Source organism: Hipposideros armiger, unplaced genomic scaffold (genome assembly GCF_001890085.2).
Source record: "Hipposideros armiger isolate ML-2016 unplaced genomic scaffold, ASM189008v1 scaffold_182, whole genome shotgun sequence".
In the NCBI taxonomy this organism is placed as follows: Eukaryota; Metazoa; Chordata; class Mammalia; order Chiroptera; family Hipposideridae; genus Hipposideros; species Hipposideros armiger.
In genome coordinates this window covers 1,367,019-1,377,238 of record NW_017731532.1, presented here as the reverse complement: position 1 = coordinate 1,377,238, position 10,220 = coordinate 1,367,019, and the positions used below count along the sequence as shown (strand labels likewise).

Genomic DNA, 10,220 nt, shown 5'->3' with positions numbered 1-10,220 from the left:
AAATTGAAAACAGAAAAACAATAGAGAAAAATCAGTGAAACCAAAAGCTGGTTCTTTAAACAGATCAATAAGACTAATAAATTGACCAAGTAAAAAAGGGAGAGAAGGCACAATTTACCCATATTGGGAACAGAAGATGAGACATTGCTATAAATCTACATATATTAACAAAACTATAAAGGAATATTACAAACAACTCTACACCCATAAATTTGACAAGTTAGAGGAAACAGACAAGTTTCTTCAAAGGCACACATTACCAAAGTTCACTCAAGGAGAAATTAATAACCTGCATAGTGCCACATTTACTAAAGAAATTGAATTCATAGTTAAAAACCTTCCAACAACAAATATACAAATATATATAAACAAAGATATATGCATGCATAACAGAATGTCATAACAGCTTTATTAAACAATTTTGAAAACTTAGATGAAATAGACAAACTCTTAGAAAAATGACTTACTAGATCTGACTCAAGGAGAAATCACAGTTCTATGAATGGTTCTATAACTATTAAGAGATTTAGGCTATGGTTAATTATCTTCCCACAAAGGAAACACCAGGCCCAGATGGTTTTACTAAATTTTCAAGGAACAAATCATCCCAACTTTACATGAACACTTGCTGTGACTATCAACCCAGTTTGTAAGTGGTCTCTTTGTTTTCTTTCAGGTGTTTTTATGAACAGGGCTTTTTTATATGGTCAGATTTATCATTCTTTTCTTATCTTGTTTACAAATATTTCCTTTCCCAAGTTCAAGAAGATATTAACTTTTGTTTTCTATCAAGAATTTAAATTTTTGCTGTTGACATTTAGGCCCTCAATCTGTCTGGAGTTGATTTTTTATTTTTAGCCTGACAAAATGATCCAATTTCATTTAGGTAAACACTTTTTGTGCAGCTCCGTTTAACAGTTCTCCTTTAACATATTGATCAGACTTCTGATTCTGTCGTTTAATAATATTCTGTACTCATGTAAGTCCCTTGCTGGGCTCTCTATTCTACTTATTGATCAATCTATCTACTTCTACAGTAACATGCATTATCTGATTTACCTTCGCAGAAATTTCTCATGTCTGGTAGGGCCAGGCCTTGTGGCTGTTCCTGGCTCTTTATTCCTCCAGCTTCAATCTCATGGTTAATTGCAATCCTTTCCTTTCAATTACTCTCAACTCCCACGTCCTTCTTCGATTACGTTCACCTGACTATATCCCAGCCCAAGCCTTGTTAAAACCCAGCTCTACCTAGTCACTACACTAATTGAATCTGAAGAACACACAAAACCATACTGACTGATGTAGCTTCATAACTAGTTTCAAATGTGCCCTCAGACCTGTTCAACAATCCTACATTCTCTAGCCAATCTATCATCACACACTTCTAGATTAGGAGGCAAAACTTAATGTTGAAACCTTATCCTTAATATGATGGTATTAGTAAAGTGGGGCCTTTGGAATGTGATTAGGTCATGAGCCCACAAGAATGGGATTACTGCCCTTATAAAGAAACCCCAATATGTCAATTATATCTCAATAAAATTTGAAAAAACAAACAAAACAAAAAATAAATTAAGAGACATCAGAGAGCTGCCGTGGCCCTTCTGCCATTTGAAGTTATAGCAAAAAGAGAGTCACCTATGAACCAGGAAGTGGGCTCTCCACGAGACACTGAATGTTCCAGCAGCACCATGATCTTGGGCTTCCCAGTCTCCAGAACTGTAAGAAATGAATTTCTGTAGTTTATAAGCCACCCAGCCTACCGTAATTTGTTATAGCAGACCAAACGGACTATGACATCATTCCTTAGCAAAGCAAGGGTACTGAAGTTATTTACCCTTTAGTGTTATGAGAATTAAATGAATTAGTACATGTAAGGCACCTAAAATAGTATGTGGCACAAAGTACTATTTAACTCTAGTATCGCTTCCCTGGGTCCTGATTTCACATCCTACCCTCTGTCCTCAAACCTCTTCTCCCTACTCTTCCTCTTCACTGATGACCTTCATGCTTATCTCATTGAGAAAATAGATATCAAAAGAGAACGTCCACATTTCCCATCAACAAATCTTCCACTTTACTTGCAGTTGTACCCCTATACTCTGCCTTCTCTATAACCATAGATAAATTGTTACCATTCCTGAGATCGATTCTTCCACTTGGGCACCCCTCTAGTTTACTCAAGGACTTGCTCATGCAATTATTCTTTCTCTAATGAATTATCCACTTTTTCTTCTCTACTAGAACAATCCCATCAGCATACAAAGATGTCATGAAATCTGCAATCTTAAACCCATCCTGACTCCACAGGCCCCTCCAGATATAGCCCCTTTCCTCTGCCTATTATACAAAAATTATTTGCAAAAACTGTCGGTAGTTGCTGTCTACACTTCCTTCCCTACCATACGCTATTGACTCCAATCAGGCTTACATCTTCACCACTGCATGGGATCCCCACTTGACAAAGTCACCAATAACCTCCACATCACCAAATCCAAAAGACAACTCTCAATTCTCATCTTACCCTCCTTTCACGCTTGCTCACTTCCACATTCTTCACTTGGCTTTGGTTAAAGTACAGCACTGGCACCTCCTTTTCAACCTGTTTTGCCAGCATTGGCCACTCCTTCTCAGTCTGTTTTGCTTCACCTGCTTCTCTTTCATATCACTAAGTTTTGGTAAGCCCAGGGCTCAGACCTCCAACCTTTCTCTGCTCTACCCACAGTCATCCCCTAAGCGGTGTCACTCCGACCCATGGCTTTCAATGCTACCTATTCACCGATGACTCCCCTGAGCTCCGTATCTACACCTGTCCATTTCCCATCCCTACCTGATTGCATAACAGGCATCTCAAATGTAACGCATCCATATCAGAACTCTTGGTTCCCCCTTCTAAATCTGCTCCTCTCCCAGTATTTCCCACTCAGTAAATAACACAACCTGCACGCAATTGTGTAGGTTGAGCTCCTCTCTCACATCCTACAGTCCTTAGCAAATCCTGCTGGCTCTAAAACGGTATCTCTAATCCAACCATTTTTGACCACCTCCATTGAGAATTCAAGCCATCATAATCTTTCAAATGGGCTATTGCAACACTCTCCCAGCTGGCCTCACAGATTCATCTCTGACAGTTTTTTCTGCTCACAATAGCCAGAGTGATCCTACAAAAAACATAAATCCTATCTTGTTACTCCCCTGCTCAAAACTTTCCAGGCATTCACTCACATGAAGAGTAGCAGTCTTCATCATACGGCTTCCCATGACCCTGTGCACCTCGCAAACCTCATCTAGTACCACACTGCTCTTCACTCACGGTGCTCCTCCTCCCCGATCCTTCCGGCTTATAAAGCGCCAGTTCATTCGACTTGTGAATCCCTCATCTTGGAACGCTCTACCCCATACGCTTCTTTGAATGACTCCCTCTCTTCAGGATCTCAGCTCAAATGTCATCTCCACAGAGATGGCTTCTTAAACCACTCTATCCAGAGTAGCCACCCCCATCACCAAGTTCCTGTGATCTAACCAACTGTATTTGCACTTATCACTGTGTAAAACTATCTTGTTTACTTTTAAATATATGTATTTTTCTGCCTTCTCGCACCTAAAATATAAACTTTATAAGAGCAAAATCTTTCACTCCCTTGTTAATTTGTATCCCCAGTGCCTAGAACAGTGCTTGGCACAGACAAGCTATTTTAAAAAATAGTTGTGGGATGAACCAACACGCCAGAAATCTCTATTTCATTCGACAAAAAAAAAAAACCCTCAGATTTAAAGAGTTAATTAATCACCCAAGGTCGCACAACCAGTTAAGTGGCAGCTTTAGGGTTTGAGGCCTGGTTATTTATTTATTTACTTATTTATTTCTGGAGGCCTGTTTTTTAATTACTACATCACATTGCTTCATTAATTTTTTTTTTTTTTCAATTTACCATGGTGCTTGTGAGCAGGAGTTAAGGCTAAGAGATCCAATTTCCCAAACCATTAGCACGAGGCCCAGGCTCTATAACACGGAGACCTCTCCTTCCTCCTACCTAACGCCACTAAGCCCCGCCCCCGTGGGGCTGTCGAGAGCGCCTGCGCTGTGCGTGAGTCTCGCGCAGAGGGTGCAGGGATTCGTAGTCCACGTTCCTTCCGTCTCCGACATTCACATGAAAAGAATTAAACAACAATGAAAATTAGATATCGCTGAGTTGCACACAAATTAAATAAGACGTAGATTCTGGAAAGTGGTGCAAACTTGTCTTTTTCGAAGGTGAGGTGCAAGCCTCGGACCAGGCGCTGCACAGTCAGCCGCACGGGCCCTTGGCTGGGCGGGGCTTGCTCGCGGTGGCTTGTGGCTCCTTCCTGTGCGGCTTCTCTCTTTCGCTCGGGCCTGTGGTGCCGGCAGTATGGGTGAGCAGCCTCGGGCAGGGTTTTTGGGATCGCAAGTGAAATTGGGGAGGTCTCGGGGTCTGGAGGGCGAATAGAAACAGCGTGAGGAAGACGCCACAGGGAGGACCGATGGGGGAGGGCCGAGGAATCGCTGCTCCCGCAGCACATGGCCGGAGGCCGAAGGGGCCCAGGCGACAGAAGCCGCGGAGCTCGAGTTACTGGGGGACCCTGGGTGGCCCACCCTGACCCTGAACGTCGGCGTGGGGGCCTCATGCTTTTGGGAAAGCGCACCCATTGGAGCGCTTGTGTCCAGTTCTTAGTTGGTTCAAGGAAAACTTGGGAGATTTAGGCCGTGTACCAAGATGTGATGCCAGAGCCTAAAGGCGTGTGTAGTCCAGGCGAGGTTAGTGTCTTAGAAGATGAAAAACGTGATCGGGGCGTTTTTGCGGCGGAACTAAGGTGGTTTTGGTTTTTAGGCAAGTGTCGAGGTCTTCGTACTGCCCGGAAGCTCCGGAGCCACCGACGAGATCAGAAGTGGCATGATAAACAGTACAAGAAAGCCCACTTGGGCACAGCCCTGAAGGCCAACCCTTTCGGAGGCGCATCCCATGCAAAGGGAATTGTGCTGGAGAAAGTGTAAGTGAAAATAAAACTGCCGTTTCCATCAAGGTTTATTTTATTGGGGTAAATCAAAACAACTGCATTTCAAGAAGTGGTGTAAATTTTAGGTCTTTGCACACCCATACTTGAAAGTTGACGATAACGAGAGGGTTTGGCGATAGGTAACCGAAGTTTTTAATCTTTTAAAATTAGCTTGGAAGGAGTTGGGGTGTGGTTGGAGGGGACAAAGTAATAAAAGGGACAAAGCTTAACATGTGGACACTTGTAAACAGTTGGCACTTACTATTTAATCTTTCCAATGAATCACATCTTCCTACTTGAGAAAACTAAGGTAAAGAGAAGTTTCTTGTCTGAGGGAGACAGCTAAGATTGAACCATGAATTTGCCAGTACTCAATCGTTTTTTACTACAAAACAGTAATTTCATACGGTCCAATCAAATTTAGTGGCAGGCAGGATTTAAATCAGACTCTAGTCTTAATTCTTGTTTCATATAACTATAAAGGGACCACAGGTTTCCCCCATTGTGCTCATGAAACCTGATTGAAGTCACAGGAGTTTAGCAACGTAGGGTTCATTGAAACAGTGGTAACAGTACAATTTTAGGTAAGTTTTATGTTTGATGAACTAAAATGTATCCCTTTTCAGAAAGCCAGCTCACTTTTGTGCTGTTTTATGTTTCAGAGGAGTCGAAGCCAAACAGCCCAATTCTGCCATCAGGAAGTGTGTCAGGGTCCAGCTGATCAAGAATGGCAAAAAAATCACAGCCTTTGTGCCCAATGATGGTTGTTTGAATTTTATTGAGGTAAATGCTTCAGACTGTTGTAGACTGATTCGGTCTCATGTTCCCAGTGTGGTTTCCCTCAGTTTTTTAATGGTATTTTTAGTGATTGCCATCGGCACCAGTAGTAAACTGTTGGTTTTATTCCAGGAAAATGATGAAGTTCTGGTTGCTGGATTTGGTCGCAAAGGTCATGCTGTTGGTGACATTCCTGGAGTCCGCTTTAAGGTTGTCAAAGTAGCCAATGTCTCTCTCTTGGCCTTATACAAAGGCAAGAAGGAAAGACCAAGATCATAAGTTTTGCTGGTGAAAACACAGTAGTAATAAATTTTCATATGCCAGAAATGTGTTGTGTCTTATTTCCTTTACCAAAGAGATGTATGCTTTACCAATTTTAGGATACTGGGAAAGCATTTAATTCAGGAGTCTCTAGAGTAAATAGGATTCATAATAAACTTTACCCCCTCTCCTGGGATAAACAAAACAGTAAATCTGGAATAAATAAACGTACAGCATTCCTGTATGCAGGACTTAATGCTCACTGAATTACTAGCAGGATCACCTTGGGAACCCTTGACAATGCACATTCTTAGATTCATTTTCCTGAGGACACAATATAATGCTACCATCTAGTTGCTCCATGCTCTGGTTTTTGCAAATCTAAAGGCCAGGATCCATGTTGTAATTCTGTGTTCATGGCAGCAAAGTTTAGGCATTGGATGATTTAATAGGTAGCAGTTAATGGAAGTGAATGCCCGGCAAATGAAGACAGAGAAAAAGATGAAGAGCAAGGGAGATCAGGTATAGAAAGATTGACGTAAATGCTCTTTGTCCTGAGCCTGTCAGTAACTGATATCTTGACCTTGAGGTTTACTTTTGAGCCCACAAAATAATGTGCCTCAGACCCAAAAGTAAAACAGCCTGCCTGGTTCTGCCTCCTGTGTATTCCACCAAATGACCCATCATTCTTGAGTACAAAACTTAAGATCCTAGCACCTTTTGTAGAAATAATTATATACGAAGGCAATATTAAAAATGAATTTTGGAATCACAAAACCTGGTTTTAAGACAATTTATAGCTGCTGTAGTTGAGGGTGTGGTATTAGAGGAGGGACAGGTCAGTAGATTCAATGAGCTCTCCATGTATGGTCAATTTTTGATAACTAGCAATTTAATGGAGGAAGGTAGTTTCAATAAATAACTACAGACCTCTATTTGAAAAAAAAAAAATGGACCTCAACCTAAATCTCAGAGCTTATATAAAAATTAATATATCTGAATAAAATGTAAAGCTATAGAACTTGGAGAAAACATGATTTAGGGTTAGGTGAATGGTCTTAGACATTACACCAAAAGCACAGTCCATACAAAAATACTGGGTTATTTGGACTTCGTTGGTTACACACAAACTTATTCAATTTCTTGTGTCTTGAATTATTCATAAATTAAGTTTAAAAATTGTGAATGAGATATTTGTGTTACTTCATACTTGGCTAACAAAGCCCAAGATCAAAAACTTGCTGTGTGATCTAAGAGGATGAAAAGACAAAATAGGCTAGGAGAAAGGATGCATTTGCAAATCATATATCCAACAACGAGCTTTTGTATCTAAGATAAAGAACTTTCCAGTCTCAATCCAGTGACAAAATGGGCAAATGAACACACTTCACTGAAGAGATGGCAAGCACATGAAAAGATCGATATCATAATCCATTGGGAAAATGCAAATTATGAGGAAACAGCACTGCATCTATCAGAATGGCTAACGTTAGAGATAAATACTGGTGATCTTGGAGCAACTGAATCTCGGGAATATGCAATGGTAGTCACTGGAAAAGTTTGACAGTTTCTTAAGTTAAACATACAATCTAGCAATTGCACTCCTGGGTAGCTGTCACAGATGAAATGTCTACCCCCACAAAATCATGTGCATGCACGTTCATGGCAGTTTTATTGGAGATAGTCAAGAACTGGAAACAACCTAAATGTCCTTCAATGGGCAAACAGATTAACTGGTGGATATATCCATGAATGAAACTATTCAGTCATAAAGGAAATTTGTCACATGTGACAACTTCAGTGGAGCTCAGAGGTATTATGCTAAGTGCAAAAAGCCAATTCAAAAGGTTACTAAAAATGACAAAATTGTAGTGATGGAGATCGATGGTTGCCAGAGATTAAGGAATGACAGTCAAGTTGAACTATAGCAGGATGAGTTGTTTTGCAGTGACAGAACAATTCTGAGTGCAGGTTGTGGTGGTGTTTACACAAATCAATACTCGTGATGGAATTTCATAGTCGTATGTCCAAAAAAAAAATGCATATAAAAACTGGTGAAATACAAGGAAGATCTGTAGTTAATAGCATTGTACTAATGTCAATTTCCTGGTTTTGAAAAGATATTCTGGTTATCAAAGATGTTGTTTGGGAAAGATGGGTGAAGATTATACACAAACTACTTTTGAAACTTAACTTTTGAGTCTTTATAAATTAAAAAGTTTTTAAAAATTGTGGATGAGTAGTTAATTTGTGTTACCTCTTATATTTGCCTAGTAAAACCCAAACAAATAAAAAATTGTTAGAGCAGAAAGAACCTGGAGATCACTCAGCCCAGTGATATTCCCAGTTTCTGGGAATATCAATTCCCTAAGGCATTTGCTGGATTACAAACACTCTGGATCTTCTGAGAAACAATCTTTATGGTGTTTCAAGAGAAATGTCTTTGACAAACTGTCAGGCAATCTTTATGTAATCATCCCCTTGCTTTCTCCGTTTACAAGAGGAGGGAAGAAGGGGGAAAATCAGCAAGCTACTGATGTTACCCAGCCACCTCATCCTATAAGAAGTACAAAAGAGGTAGTTCCTAGTTATTTTTGAAATACTTTGCCCAAGTAATCAGCACAGCTGAAATCAGAACAAATAGCCTGTCCTCTAAATGAAATTGTTCATATAGGAGACACACCCCACTGCAAACAATACACATTGCCCTACAAGTAGCTATTTAGCCAGTTAAGGCATGGATTTATGCTGGCTATTTAGTGAGAGTTTTTGTGCCCATTTGAAGGGGAGAGTAGTAAAACATGATTAATAAATTTTCTGAGGGTTTATATGGAAATGTGAAAACACTCCAGTTAGTGGTGCTCTTTAAAAAAATGTAAACACAATGCCTCCATTATATGAGTTTTTTTCCTTTTAGTTTTTGAAAACTTGAGAGAGAAACAGTTCTGACAGCAATGCACATTTGAATGTATATCTTTGTATATGTGAATTCGCTGTGTTTCATTCTAGGAAAAGGTCTGGTGACAGGATTCGGTCCTAATGGTCATGCTATGGATAACATTCCTGGAGTCACTTACAGGTTGTCAAAGTACCTGTTTTTTTTACTATCTTTGTACAGTCAAGAAAAGAGGCCGATATCATAAGTTACCATATTACAATGAAATTTTCACTAACAGCTACTTGAATATCTTTATTTGAACCTATAAATCTATTTAAATGGATCATTTAAGTATTAACTCACATTTTTTATGACATTGTAGTTAGGCGATGTCTCCAGGTTGTACTGAGCGTTCGTTTCTAGCACAATTCCTGTCTATTATTTGGTAAAGTGATGTTTGTTAGTATAGAGGAAGAGAAAGAGAAGTGGGTATGAAACCTTATTGTCATAGCAATGTCACTACAAGAGTTGTAGAGCAAAGCACTGAAACATTTAACGATTGTAAGCATAAATTATCTCATGGGGAAAATCACTTTTAAAGTGGCACATTTGAAGGGACCCACGAGGATAGATAACCAATACTTCCACGTTTGCACACACACAGTCTCCACCTCATTGTCACTGAAGCCTTTAATATGTGGTGTGTATCTTCAAAAATGGAGCCACTCACACGCAGCCCTCAGGATTTCAGCCAGGCACAGTGCACCACAGAAATCCCTTCCTTTAAAGCGCTCGGCTTCCCTGATGACCTCAAGCTTTCAAACAGCAACTGGGATGCCAAGGAGCCTTCTCCCTCAGGAGGGAGAGGAGGAATCATGGCTCCACAGCGCCCCCTTCAGGTCCTCCAGTCAGAGAAGGACCAGCTCCCTCTGAGGTCCTTACCAGCGATCTGCTTGATTATTTGTGGTAATGAGTTCTTTTTGACGGGATTTCTGCTCGCTACTCACAGTGTGGGAGTTCTTGTTGGTTTAATTCTAGCTTTCTGAAACCTCTGTCACTGAGGTTAATTAGAAATACAACCAAGAGTCATGTTGCTTGGCTGGGTTAAAAGCATAGGACATACTGAGCATACCCACATTTCAAATAGGTTTAGATGATAACGAATATACAATGTTCCCTTACCTCTTTTACCGACCAGCGAATGTTTACATGTGTACAATAGTGGGCAAAGTAAAACATGTTTTAAATAATTTTTCACTTCACTCACAGCTGAGAACAGTAAGATAAA

The 10,220-nt window shown here is 40.2% G+C and overlaps 2 protein-coding genes across 2 annotated transcripts in view; one reads left to right on the top strand and one right to left on the bottom strand.

Annotated features, from left to right (window-relative positions):
• Positions 1–4,022, bottom strand: part of LOC109388136 (V-type proton ATPase subunit S1-like protein) — a 38,546-nt gene extending 34,524 nt beyond the window's left edge. Inside the window, 2 exon segments of the mRNA XM_019652588.1 lie at positions 1,639–1,719; positions 3,933–4,022. Of these exon segments, the coding sequence (XP_019508133.1) occupies positions 1,639–1,719; positions 3,933–3,985 (134 nt within the window). The 5' untranslated portion in view covers positions 3,986–4,022.
• Positions 4,023–4,289: 267 nt separating this feature from the next.
• On the top strand, positions 4,290–6,120 carry RPS23 (ribosomal protein S23). The gene is made up of 4 exons (XM_019652576.1): positions 4,290–4,395; positions 4,851–5,010; positions 5,679–5,799; positions 5,926–6,120. Exons 1-4 carry the CDS (start codon positions 4,392–4,394, stop codon positions 6,070–6,072), a joined length of 432 nt encoding a protein of 143 aa, XP_019508121.1. The 5' UTR covers positions 4,290–4,391; the 3' UTR covers positions 6,073–6,120.
• Positions 6,121–10,220: the final 4,100 nt, after the last annotated feature.

Bases quoted from the DNA above. Each gene is read 5' to 3' on its own strand.
- RPS23 (XM_019652576.1), top strand. The intron at 5,011-5,678 runs GTAAGTGAAAAT...TTTATGTTTCAG, and splicing joins GGAATTGTGCTGGAGAAAGT to AGGAGTCGAAGCCAAACAGC. The intron at 5,800-5,925 runs GTAAATGCTTCA...GTTTTATTCCAG, and splicing joins GTTGTTTGAATTTTATTGAG to GAAAATGATGAAGTTCTGGT.